This window comes from Phallusia mammillata, chromosome 1, assembly GCF_965637545.1.
Source record: "Phallusia mammillata chromosome 1, kaPhaMamm4.hap1.1, whole genome shotgun sequence".
Classification (NCBI taxonomy): domain Eukaryota; kingdom Metazoa; phylum Chordata; class Ascidiacea; order Phlebobranchia; family Ascidiidae; genus Phallusia; species Phallusia mammillata.
In genome coordinates, this window is record NC_137252.1 from 25,423,438 (window position 1) to 25,437,357 (window position 13,920).

The following is a 13,920-nucleotide window of genomic DNA, read 5'->3' on the forward strand; positions in this document are numbered from 1 at the left end:
GTAAGCGACAATAGACCTTAAAATACACAATCTGAATTTGTTTTCTGCAAATGTCACATGGTTCTCCTTTAGTTTAAGCCAAATATTTGCTAGGCTACATGATTAAAATTTTGCTATAAAAAGCGTTTTTTAAGTAAAATAGGGCAGTAAATATTCCCAGCTGGTTCCATTTTTAACCCTCAACAGACACGTTTCCCAAGCACAAACAAATAACCGTGATCCCAACGTCTACAGAAAACAGTTTATTATAGTTTCTATGAATATGGTCATAATTAAAGGTTATGGCGCCTTTGGGCGGATTTCCTGCGTACGGCATTTGTCACTGGGCGACATAGGCAATTTGTTTGCAAGTTTGTCATTTTCTTTTTTTTCTCTCTTGTTTGTAGGCTATTTTGTAATTATTCTTAAATCCTTACATAATTACAGACTCACGAAAACGCAACAAAATGCGGTGAATTTTGGTATTTTTTAATTTAAAAGAGTCCTGGTCAAATAAGCACACGAGTTAAAGGACTCTAAGTTCCCAAGTTCGAAAGTTTAAAAAATGAAGTGTGGTAACGTTAAGATTGAAGTGTAAAGTTGATATTTTGCACATGTTACAATATGTGACCAGGTAGTAAAAAGACATGCCTCAGGGCAAGTACTTACATGAGTTTTTATGCACAAATCCTTGATTTTTTTGAGAACCACATAAAATAAGTTTACACATTTTCAGTCATCAAGTGATGATTGTGTCAGTGAATGGAATGCACATTTGCTAGTTTAAAGTTCATTGCACAGTGCACTTTTTATAGCATGCTGCATGTTTTGTATTTATTGGTTCATGTTTAGATATGAAGAACACTCATCTTGGTCATAGTAATCCTGTGTGTTCTAAATAACCCCTTGACCTTACAAATAAGCTAAAATGATGCAAATTTAGGGTTTAAATCAAGACCTAGTGGAATGTTTTGTGGAAACTGATACAGTAGTAGTAGTACCATAAAAGCCTGAATTATTTTGAATTTGCACCTTTTCAGATTTTCTACCTCAACATTAAAATGTTTGTTCAAAATGTCACGAAGTGGCGTGTTTTGTTCAACTTAGTTGAAACAAACATGATTAATTTTTTGTGTTGATGCATTTGATGAAACTGAAACACAATGAAAAACATAATTGTGTGATGAGTGGTTGGTTGGCCAAGACAAACATGGCAGATCCATTCCACTTGGTTCCAAATGGAATTGTTTCCAATTCTTTTCCCAATATCACTTCTACTTCTACCTCTTTGCAAAGTCCAATCAACTCGTTCTGCAATGCAATAAGCGAATCTCTGCCTAGCTCAACAAGCGGGATGTTTATGCAGTCTTCAAACGAAATAATGACCTCATCCAGTGACGCCACATTGACCAGTTTGCTAATTGGTAATATTTGGGAAGCAATGTCAATACAAGACGACATCAAACAGAAACATTTTTGCATGTGTAATGATGGAATACAAGCAGACTCCTATTGTCATGATTGCAAAGAGCACTTGTGTGCACGATGTGTATCAGCACACTATCGAGTAACACTGACAAAAGATCATGTTATTGTAAAGGTAACTGATACATGCACACACTTTCTGGGGACCATTTCATGTAGGAGACAACTATTGTTTTTGTGCTGTTTTACTTTTAGACCTTGTAGCCAAAGCCCCAAAACGTCAAATAATATTAGGATTTCAACATATTTTACAATGGGTGTTTCATCTGTTTTGTTTGGTTTATGGTTTCCTAATTTTAAAAACAAATCCCCTGTTTTTACATACTTAAGAAAAAAAGCTTTTATTTACCCCCAAAGCATGCCACCAGTTACAACCCTCTGGTAGAAAAAGTTAATTACACTGGTAAGTACTGAATGAATCCCACAAAATTACATATCAACAGCACAGGCATAAATGCTTAACTTGCTTGGCAAAAACCTCTAATTATAGGTTTGATATTTTTCTCACTGAAGTTGTTATTAACTGAAATATTTCTTGTAGGCCGATCCCAAACCCACCTCAGACAAGGAACTTCACCGTATGCTACCTTACCTTCTACCTCCTCCTTGTGTTAACAATAAAAACTTTTGCAATGTTCATGCTAATGAACTGAACCAACTATTTTGTGAAACATGTTCACTGGTAAGTACTTCCATTTTCTGCAAATCTGCATGATAAGTATAGGGCTCTTGCTCACTATAATTATGCAATGTTTCTTAAATTTTTCAACAAAGTATATAACCATCAGAAATATTGCGAGGCACCAATCATATAAATATTGAAACAAACGTTCTGATGGTATTATATCAATGTATTTCTTAATTAAACTAACATATCTAATAACACACCTGGTACCCTTTGTACGGTTTAAGAAGCAATGATATAATGTATGTTGTCCCCAACCAGAATTCCTCCCTTAACAATTTGAAACATTTTTATTCCTCGCCAATAGATTACATAGTAGATGCTAAACAATACAAAGATCATTTAAAATTGTGCATTTTGTTAACTTCACTGGTTATATTCCCAGAGTTAAAGTGTCTATTTACAAACCACAAAATAAAGTAAATCCCCCAAAAGTTTTCAAATTCCTCCCCAGTTGGGAACCACCGGTATAGTGTATGTGGCAGATGGCTAAATACTCTTTTATTCAACACTTATTTATAGGCAGTCTGTCAACAATGCACGATATATGAACACAGTGGCCACAATTTTCAATTCCTCCAGCAGGTGGCTGATAGCAGTAAAACTGCTTCTCTCAAGTTACTGGCTGAAGCAAGGTAAGTGGAGACATAAAATTGTATTGATTGTTGCAAAGAAAGCATGCGCATATGCATTCTAATTACTTCACTCAAAGTATCATGCTGAATATGGTTGAAGTATTTTTTTCCAAACTAAACCCTGACTCATAAAATTAGTTAAAATATTCATGAGAATGGTAAGATGCTATGTGATTATTGAATCAATGCCATACAGTTTTTGTTTCTTGTAGGGTTGGCAAGCCGGTCAATTGACTGGTCAAATACGGTCAATTGACCGGTCAATTGACAGCACTTTATTTAAACGGTCAAATACTATTTTTAATTTTAAAAATCAAATGTGTTAAATTTTTTTGTACTTGCTTTTTGGTTGTTGGAAAGGGTAAATTATTTCTAATAACCCTCAGATAGAACAGTTTAGGGCATACTCTTGTATTAATATGTGCTTTTAAAGCCAATATAGATGTGTTTTGTTCATTTAAAATAAATAACAAAACAATTAGGAGATACTTTTCATTTGAAATTATGATCTGATTTACATTATGGCAAACTTTGCAAGATTTACAATGCAATTAAAAAACATGGATCACTTCTAGTTTATTTAATAAAAACCGTTTTATTTTAATAAAAATCGAGTGTGATATGTCCATGGGGGAAAGTTAGTTCATTGGTATTTACTTGGACATTTTTTCAAATGTTGCACATTTTTATTGACAGATAAAAAAAATCTAAGTTATTTATAGCATCTGTGTAAACTTGTAGGTCTACAGTCCTTTTTTCAATAGTTGATCCAAAAATTGTTTGTAGCTATATATTTAGCTTATAATTGCCCTGAATAGATTTTTTTGGATAAGTTACAGGTCAGTACTTATTGGGATAAAGTACATACATATCAAGCTTTTGTATATTCCTGTTTTGTCATAAGTGGAGATGTGACAACAGCGTAACAGCATAAATTACGACTTTAAGCAGGATGAGCGAGTTTTGCAGTTAAATCTCAGTTAAATTTAGACTTTAATATGATGTATATGGACTATAATGAGAATCCAGTTCACAAATGTGATTACTGAATGAAAATTACAGACACACAGGTGGGGCCATTGATGAAATGAAGCATGCAATGCAGTCGGAAAAGTCTGTAATATAATAGTAACTGAATATTTCCCATTTCAAAAACAAATTTATATGAGTTTAAATCTCCATTTTCACTACTTGGTTTAGAAGAAGATTAAACTTCCAACTTTTAACTAAAATTGCAACTTAATAATGGGAATAGTATTTGACCGATATTTGACCTATTTGACAAGTATTTGACCGGTCAATTGACCAGATTTTATTTGACCGGTCAAATGCCCAACCCTAGTTTCTTGTAATTCTTGCACATAAAAATGTTAATTTAAGTGTGAAACAGATATTAGGGCCTTTTGACATCAATCAACAGAATCTTGCACACACTTCCAAACGTTTGAAATCTGTAGAAAATTTGAATGCCATTTTATGTTAGCTTTAACAGATAGATCAGCACTTCTACATTACATGATGTGTTAAAATTATTGCAATTTTGCAGAAACAACTATCAAGCTGTGGAAAAAAATATTCAAGCAATCCAACAAATGGCTGAAAGAATTGCTGGCCGAAGTAAACTGGTCAAGTCTGAAATTCATGCCACTGTTCAAAAACATGTTCTTGCATTGGAACAAAGGGAACAGGAGCTGATAGGAAAAGTGGAACAAATAAGACAAGTATGATTCAAAATATATTTCAGTGCTTTCTATGTGTAAACTATAGAGGGCTTCCTCCATAATTGCTGTGGAAATTGTTCATTGAGTTGTTAGGTAATTGCAACAAAAATGAAAAAGTAAAATTTTAGCATAATTCCTGACAACTTTGCTTTAATTAGTGGTGTCAAACAACCTGTTGTCCATCTCGAAGTTGGCATTTGATACAAATGCTGAAAATATTATGTGGCAACACAGATGGATAAGTATATACACAGAAAGTGCAATTTATCTGATTCAGTGTAAACTTTTCAATTTAGTATGAAAGGTGCTAAAGCACAGTGGGAAATCTACTAATTATTGATTTGCTGATAATGGGGAGTTTTCTTATCAACCTTCAACACATGCACGCAAGAAACTTCGGTTTCTTTGTTAACTCATGGCTGTAAATACATAGATCCTATATATATCAGGAATTTATTGTGCTAAATATTAATGTAGTTTAAATGATTTTAAAAAATGTTATATTAGGTCTATTTATGACATCAACTTCTTTCAGAAAGTCCAAAGTAAGAAACTCATAGCCTCACATCTTATTTTGTATTTTTGACATCAGGTTGCTTGTTGGTGAACTTTGAGTGCCTATAACATAACTGTGGATGTTTGGGAATAAAGTTTCCTAAATTGTATTTTTACCCTACTTGACTACATTTTGATTTGTTTTTTAGGTTAAACAAAGAATTCTGAGCTCACAAATCAGTTCTCTGCAACAATCTGCCAGTAATCTGAAATCAACAATTGATGAAGTGACAGAAGTGGTCAACTCTGGATCTGACCTCGATATCATAAGAGGTAGATATATATATTTTTTTAAAAGTTTCTAAACTTTTGTATAGGACAGGTCGAGCAAGAACAAAATTATCTGCATGGTGTATATACCTTATAAAAGCAGACACTTTGCTGTCCATGGTATAACTCTTTATCAATTTTAATGTGACCCAGAAATCCATAGTCAGGTGTAACTAATGTACCTGCATTGTGAGTTGAGTTTATTTCACTCATGAAAACAAATCTTACCAGTTTAATAGAGTATTACTCTTAGAGAAGAAAATAAAATAGTTTACAATTAGAGTATAGATGTTAAACACATTACAGATACACTATTAGTACTGATGAGCGATTATGGTATCATTTGACAAAAAAACCTAAAATGGGGCATTCCATTTTTATACTTCTATTTGGGTCATAATATTCTTTCTAAATATGAATTTGATTTAATGATTGATTACAGGAAAGGATAAAATCCAAGCAACCGTTCTATCGTCTTCACCAATGAGCTCCACTGTGTTGCCCCATGAGGACGACTTGCTCTTATTTTCTCCACCCGACCCAGGCCTGTACATGGCAATTAACACATTTGGAAGTATAAAGGCATCAGTTTGCGCTCAGCAGTCTGTGCTATGCAGGGAAGGCAGCATGTCAAACACTGCTTTTTCTGGTAGCAATGGATCTTTCACCATTCTTGCAAGGTACACCTCAGTTCTTACATTCAATAAACAACAGTTAATCAGGACCTGTTTAGACCAAAAAAGTTGTCCAGATTAGTTGAAGATCTGGATAAACCGATGTCAATTAGTAAAGCCTTACCACATTTCAAATTATTTGTACTTCAAGTTTTGTCCGAATTAGTGAATTTCGGGATTGACCAAATTTAGTTAACTGTGTTTCCTAAAGTTTTGCCTTTTTGGGTTGGCATTCTGTGCAATTTAAAGAGCAGAAATTAATAAAGTTGTCATTGTTGGCAAGTGACATTTTTTCCACTTCAAGGAAACCAAAATTTGTGTGACTTCCAGAAGAAATAAACCGAATGTGTTTGCCAAGTTCTGCTAATTACTTTGGTTTAGTCTGTTTCTATACTATTGTTAAAGTTTTCTTTTCCTAAAAATGCTTCTAATGCAAAGATAATATTCAGTAAGTGTTATACATAAAGCATTGAAAATTAAACATGTTTATAATTTGAGACCTGTCAAGAATGTGAGGCAATTAACCTTTTGTAACATTACTTTCTGTTCACAGTTGTGCTTGATTTTGTAGTATAGAGCAGTGGTAGTTTCACACTAAAGTCTATCACCAAGTTCGAATTTTACCCTCTGTCATTATGGGTCCCCTTCCCTGAAGGTGACACATATTGTTTTTGTCCGTATTTTTTTTTCTTTTTTTCTTTTTTCTTTTTTTCCGTCTAACGCGGATTTGTTCCCACGTTTTGGTCAAGAAAGAATGGTTTAAACTTTTTCAAATTTACACACATTACAGATATTGGTCTAAAGATGGTCCATGTGAATTTTGACCCTGTTTGATCCCTCGGTTCACCCACAGGCCCCCGAAACGTAAAATTTTTAACGCTGGTCTGTAATGCTCGTGTGGTAAAGAAAAAGTGCTTCAAATTTATTCAAATTTGGACATATGTTAGTTATTAATCCAAACTTGATCCTCCAGAAGTTTAACCCCGAATCACCCAGCGATTCACCCACAGGCCCCCGAAACGTAAAATTTTTAACGCTGGTTTTTATCGGTCGTGTGGTAAAGAAGGAGTGCTTCAAATTTATTCAAATTTGGACATATGTTAGTTATCAATCTGAACTTGATCCTCTAGAAGTTTGACCCCATTTTTTTAAATGCTCGTTGTCAGGTTGGCCGCTGCATGATCATGGGTTACTTAAGGTCAATTAGTAGGTATTACAAACACTGTTCAGAACTTTCTTTCGTCATAAGGTAGAGTTTTTTTTTTGACAATCAATTTAGGAGTCAATGCTCAAGACATGTAAAAATTAGGCTTAACGGTATTGTTGAACACTCAGGACGGCGTGCTATTGAAAACGGTGTCAAAAGGTCAAACAGTCGTTTGGCGTGTGCACCCTGAGAGGTTACTACAGGTCAATGGTACTCGTTTTGCGAAACAAAGTTAAATGAAAAACAATTTGTTATGTATACACTTTTTAATTTAAAGTGTCTGTAACACAACTGTTACAGCTTTCTAAAAAAATTGTGTTCAAAACCCGACCTTGGACGACAATATCTGGGTCAAAGCAAGAGATTAAATTAAAGTATTTGTTACGTTTTTTTAATGTTTTTGTAATTATATGACAATAATAGTGCAAAAAGAATACGAACAATTTTTTTTATTGTTGGGTTAATGCTTTCTAAAAATTTGTCCTTAAGAATCTAAAAATCACCGCAACATTTGTTTACTGTCAATCCGCACAAACACGCGTGTGGGGACCCATTTGTTTTTGTGTGCAAAAACAATCATACGTGTAGATCAAATGATGTGTTTAGTAAATTGGTAAATATCATATAGAATATATAAAATGGAAGTATATCAGAAAGTCACTCTTCTAGTTTTATGATTATATTTTGTGCCGTACATCAACAATAATGGCCTGGCGCGCCTGACCCATACACAAAACCTGATCGTGTTTCGTCCCCGGGAGTATCCTGGGTTCAAATCCCGTGAACGACATAGGGCAATTTTCAATTCTTGGACTGCCGCCTGATTGTCGAAAAATACAATAAAAAAATAAATAATAATAATGGTTTAATCAATTACAAATACCTGTCTTTGTGACTAAATATTTAGATATATGACTTCAAACATTTGACGAGAACTTAAAACAACAATTTAAAGTTGACTGGTTCAATTTTCCTCTCCGAGTAAACAACCTCCCACTAGTTAAGAACCACTTGTATATTACAGCCCTTCTTCAAAGTAGGAAAATAGTTATAGGCCAAACCACGTTTTAGTTTTATAAAAAAAATTTTACATTTACAGGGACCACACAGGTACTCTTAAACACTCTGGAGGGGATACTTTTGAAGTAATAGTAAAACGCCCAGACTCCTCCACATACAGAGTCAACACCCATGATATGGGTGATGGAAGGTATTCCTTCCATGTCCAGTTCCCTTTTGAAGGACAGTATGGAGTTTCTGCCCAATACAAAGGTGTTTCAGTTCGTGACAGTCCATACATTGTGAATGTTAAGCAAGGAATGAACTACAACTCACGGGTGTCACACACCCCATACTTGACATTTGGCAAAGAAGGTGACAAACCTGGTGACCTTTGTCGACCATGGGGTATATGCTGTAATTCTCAGGTATTTTTTTAGTTAATTTTCCTAAAATCCATAGCTTGAAGTATAGATAATGCAATGATGTTTTGAAACCATGTTAATGTTTAACCAAAGTTGTCAGGGTTCATCCGAGCTTAATCCTATTACATACGTTCAACGTGTTTAATAAGATCCTTTTGTTTGTTGTAGCAACAAAGATGAACATTACTGCTGTGAAACAAATTTTCTAATCCATTTTTCTAAGCTCTACTAGTGATGACTTAAAGTTTGTAGTAGTAAAAAAAAACTCCTTAACAGGAGTTAACTTTGTTTTTCATATACCACTAAATTCACATCTTAATGAGTTTTAAATTTGCCAATTATAAGAGTTCTATTCACATATACTTCACAATTTTTATTCTGTCTTGTGATTTTGTTTTGCAATTAACCAGATTGTGAGCCAATGCAGTAGATTGCTTTAAAATAGCGATAAATGGGATTTACAATCTGTACGAAATAAAATAGATTATGCAATCAACCAGATTTTTCTGTATTACATGAAATTCACATTATATGCTGAGTGTATTTAAACACTCTCCTTAAATGGTCTGAAGTTGTTTTAAAACAAACTTATGTAAATCCAATATTAGGGATATCTGATCGTTGCTGACCGTAGCAACAACAGAATCCAGATATTTAATGCTGATGGGAGTTTTCGTCATAAGTTTGGTGTCGCTGGCACACGGCCTGGCCAGTTTGACAGACCTGCTGGTGTAACTGTTGACAAGCAAGGCAATATAATTGTTGCTGACAAGGACAATCACAGAATACAGGTACAATAATAATTATATCAAATTTAGTAAAAAAAATTTGATGGTGTGATATTAGGCTGTGGTAACAGATTTTATGCAATAGTGAGCTTTATTTATTACCAAACAGCTGATTTCATTACTACATTTAACAACAGAATAAGCCTGAACTGAAATATTAAAATTGTAATCAAATATTTTTAGAGACAATTTCATTATAATGAGTGTGTGGTGCAACAATGTCTATTGCCTTTTTAGCAAAGCTGAATCTTTAAACTTTATAAAATGTTCTTCCACTGACTACGTAGTTGCAATTACTGGATTAAACACCACTGTTTTATGGTAGATATTCCAATTGGATGGAACTTTTATTCGTGCATTTGGCGAAAGAGGTTCAAAAAATGGTCAGTTTAATTATCCATGGGATGTGGCTGTCAGTCCAAATCAAATGATTGCTGTAACTGATACAAGAAACCACAGGGTGCAGATATTCACATATGATGGCACATTTCTGGGAAAGTATGGATTTGAAGGTCAGTTTTATGTGGTATTTTCTAACCAAAATTAGCCAGTGAAGAGTTTTTTAATGGGCCACACATAGGTAAAAATATCTGTCCCTGACTTACAACAATCCGATTTAAAATCAAATGTTTAATTGTGCTCAATTTCAAGTTTTACAGAAAAATGGAATGATGGATAATTGTTATACTTCGAAACAATGCAAGTTTGTGCCACAACAAGTTAAAATTTAAGTCTACTATGATAGGGTACTGTGAGGTTTTTTTAAGGAGCTCATCAGAGTTAGACTGAGAAACACTAATCCAACCCATTTGACTTCTTTAGTGGTTTACCTGTTAAATAATTTGCAGGTTCAATGTGGAAGCACTTCGATTCTCCGAGGGGAGTGGCTTTCACTAAAGACATGCGACTGATTGTGACTGACTTCAACAACCACCGATTAGTGATTATCGAGCCTGACTTGCAATCAGCAAGATATCTTGGTTCAGAAGGTAGCCAAGCACTTCAATTTTTACGACCACAGGTAAAAGCCAGTTACAATATGAGCACACCTTTTGAGGCATAATACAATAAAACCTTCTTTAATAAAACACTACCTTCTAAGTTTCAGTTTTTACAAAATAAAATCAGACAAAAACTTCCTGGCTCTGAAGTTTTTGGTAAGTTAGTTGAGCAACATTTAAGTTCAGCTAATGAGGTAACAAACAAATAAACAATTATTTATTTCCCTGTGGTTACCTTGCTACAATAGGACAAGCATGTTTATTGCTGTAAAATTATCACTTTGGACATGAACATCAGTAGTTAATAACAGTGCCATTTACAAAAACATACACCTAAACCACCAAATATCCATTTCCCAAATTTCAATATCTTCTTAGGGTGTGGCTGTAGATGAGGAAGGTAACATAGTTGTAGCTGATTCAAGAAATCACAGACTGCAAGTATTTACCCCATCTGGTGGTTTGCTGGCTATTTTCGGAGGAAATTTACAAGTTTCTGGCTCTGTACAACTGGACCGTCCTTCAGGAGTTACAGTGACGAAAGATGGTCGTATTGCAGTGGTTGATTTCGGAAACAACCGCGTGGTTGTCTTTTGATTATTCTCTACCTCAATTTCAAAGACCTCATGTGGTATATATGTATTCCTCTCCACCTGTGGTGCTGAAAATATATCCGTCATATTAGTATCATATTGTTTTGAAATTAGTTTTACTTCTACAGTGGTACCCTGTAAAACAAATGCCTTATAGTTATAATGTTCACAAAAAGTTGACGCTATTGCAATTTTCTTCCCGTAGAACGAAGTTATTTTACATGATAAATTTGACTCAAATCACTTAAATTGCAAAATAATTCTTCTGGGTGTTTTGTATTTATTAAAGAAATTTAAGTTCCATTACCTGAGGTACCACTTTTTTTCGATTGGGATGTAATGTGAAAAATGTGTACTCTTCTGTCCATGTTACACTCACATAACTTTCCAAACATTTATAACAAAGAGCAGCCCCTTATTTATTTATTTTTGCAAAACAAACACAAATGTACTAACTAATGTGTAAAAATTTCAAGGCCAAATTCTGACTTACGCAAGCTAATTTGTTTTCAAGATTTTCATTCAGTTTTACATAGATGCAAAGTTGTTTCAATCAAAAATTGAATTAAAAAAATCTTTTATTTAGTACAAAACTAGTCACAAAAATAGTACATTACGTCCATTCATTGGAATCAGGTGATTTCTTTTTACTTGTAAATTATTTAAGGGTTGTTCAAAGCTTGTTTTTCTTTTTTGAATGTTGTCATACTCTTGTTTGCGACCTTCGACAATATTTTTTCCAAAAAGCAGAGAGTTAAACTTTTTAGAGTGTTTAACTTTACACACACTTTCATTGTTTTCAAGCTTTGCACTTCAGGACCAAACATTTTCTGTCCTGTTTCCCAAAATTTTGTGCAAATCCCATTTCTTTCAATAAGCGTGGGTTGGTTGACAAAAAAAACGTTTTATTTTTTTGTTACATTCAGTTTCTAGTACACTTGCCTCCTATTAAATAGGTTTTTAAATAATATTTTATTCATTTGTTGCAACAGAACAAGAAGTGGGAACTTAATTTTTTGCATTATTTCGGGTTGCAAATATCTTTTTTTGACTTAGTCAGCAATAAAGTCCTGTAAAAAATAATAATTTTTCAATTTTGTTTTACATTTTGTGTTTAGCCTTGACAACGGATTTTGTGTGTAACCTGGTTAATGTATTGTTGCTGTAGCTGTAGACTAACTTTTATAGTTGATGTTGCTTACTGTTTTTCACATGTAGAACACACTGTTGTACACATGTTGAGAAGTTCGTAAATTTGCCGATTATTTGAGTTCCAGTAATATGAAGCTTTTCAATTTTTATTCTGTCCTATCCCAAAAAATTGTCACACAAAATGTGCTAGATTACCAAAAAAAAATTCAGTTAAAAAAACAATTTAAAAACAATGCTTACATTTTGCAACTATTGCATTTTAAAATTAATGTTTTTCAAGTGTATCAGTTTCTCATGTTCCTGTAATTTCCATTATCAGCTGGGAGCAAAGCTCACTGGCCAGTTTTATGCACAGATCAAATTGACTGCTGCACTGTGTGGTACAGAATTGGACATCAGTGAATTATGGTCAAAATGTCAAAAAGTTTCATTGAATTGTTTCCTTTTTGCCTCACTCTGTTTTGTGTACAGTTTATAATTTACTCTGCTACTGCAAGTGGTGCATCACAAACCAACAACGTTTGAAAAAATGTCCAAGACAACTTGCTTTATAACTTTAACCCCAAAGTATTCCCTGACTAGCCTCTTGTTTGCACCTACCTCCTATATCAGGTCAATGAATACCTCAGTTTTTTACCCTTTAAGGGTCCCACTCAATATGAAGTATACCTCAAACATGGTCTGGTTCGTTTAGGATACCTACTTGTGACCTAGTCACTTTAATCAACCGTCATCTGCCTGAAACAGAAAAAAAAACTCTACAAAAAAATCTACCTCGCTTAATAACAAACAGTTTTGGGTGTCAACAGCTTTTGTGGACAAACTTTCCTGTAGTTCCAACTTGCATTAAAGTTCCACTCTGTAGTTCCATGTTCATTTAATTTAGTAGAAATGTGTCCATGTTCATTTAATTTAGTGTGTGTACATATTGGTGTAAAATGTGTTTTGAGTGATTTCATTAGCAAGTTATTTTTGCATGCTTGTACATATTTTGGTATTGCCGCAGTGTCAATGGCATCTTAAAAGAAAAAAATGCACTGTAGTGGTTAAAAACGATTCACGCCGTAAGCCTCAGGAGCACAGAGTGTGTTGTGCGTGACACGATTATTGTGTGTCTTTAAATTTCTTTTCAAGAACCTGGTTCAACATGTACATAATAAACTGTATACCTCAATGTTGTTTTCTTATGTTAGAAGTGTAGAATGTGGCATCAGACTGGGCACATTATAAGAAGTCCTCGTGAGTTTGGGGGTTTAAGCAGGCAATTAATGTTCAAAGTTTCACAACTGGCCAATTGAAGGCATTATTTATAAATTGTTGCTGATATGAAAATGTTTTGAAGGGTTATATGCCAGTTTTACATAGTTTTTTAGCGCACCATGTTTTCTGAAACCTATTTTAGGATGAGTCTCTTTGGTTTTCCAAGATTTTTGAGGTAAATCCTGTGTAACCCCTTAAATTATGTGCAATGTTTGTGTAAAATAATAAAAAAACACCTTGTTTGTTTGTGATGGAAATCAATGCTGTACTAAGAATTTACATGAGAAAAGACCTTCAGCGATAACTTTTAGTCTTGACATATCACTGATCTATATTAAAATAAGAAATTATAAGACATAACCATGTTTTGGACAACACACAATAAAAGTTTTCTTTGTACAGTTTGATTGGTGGACAAAAAAAGTTAAGTCACAATTGCAGTTGGTGTCTAAAATTGGATTATGGAGTCTCATTTCCCACACAGCAGTTTT

At 33.9% G+C, this 13,920-nt stretch overlaps 1 protein-coding gene across 1 annotated transcript; it reads left to right on the plus strand.

Annotated features, from left to right (window-relative positions):
* Positions 1-999: 999 nt before the first annotated feature.
* On the plus strand, positions 1,000-13,343 carry LOC145232106 (E3 ubiquitin-protein ligase TRIM71-like). Its single transcript, XM_080096619.1, has 11 exons — positions 1,000-1,579; positions 2,006-2,146; positions 2,672-2,784; positions 4,331-4,505; positions 5,210-5,333; positions 5,773-6,010; positions 8,311-8,638; positions 9,244-9,426; positions 9,749-9,935; positions 10,272-10,444; positions 10,803-13,343. Exons 1-11 carry the CDS (start codon positions 1,118-1,120, stop codon positions 11,019-11,021), a joined length of 2,343 nt encoding a protein of 780 aa, XP_079952745.1. The 5' UTR covers positions 1,000-1,117; the 3' UTR covers positions 11,022-13,343.
* The last annotated feature ends 577 nt before the right edge of the window (positions 13,344-13,920 follow it).

Excerpts from the sequence above, each read along its gene's own strand:
- LOC145232106 (XM_080096619.1), top strand. The coding sequence starts at position 1,118 with ATGCATTTGATGAAACTGAAACACAATGAAAAACATAATTGTGTGATG. Across the intron at positions 1,580-2,005 it reads AAGATCATGTTATTGTAAAG|GCCGATCCCAAACCCACCTC; the intron begins GTAACTGATACA and ends TATTTCTTGTAG. Across the intron at positions 9,936-10,271 it reads GGGAAAGTATGGATTTGAAG|GTTCAATGTGGAAGCACTTC; the intron begins GTCAGTTTTATG and ends AATAATTTGCAG.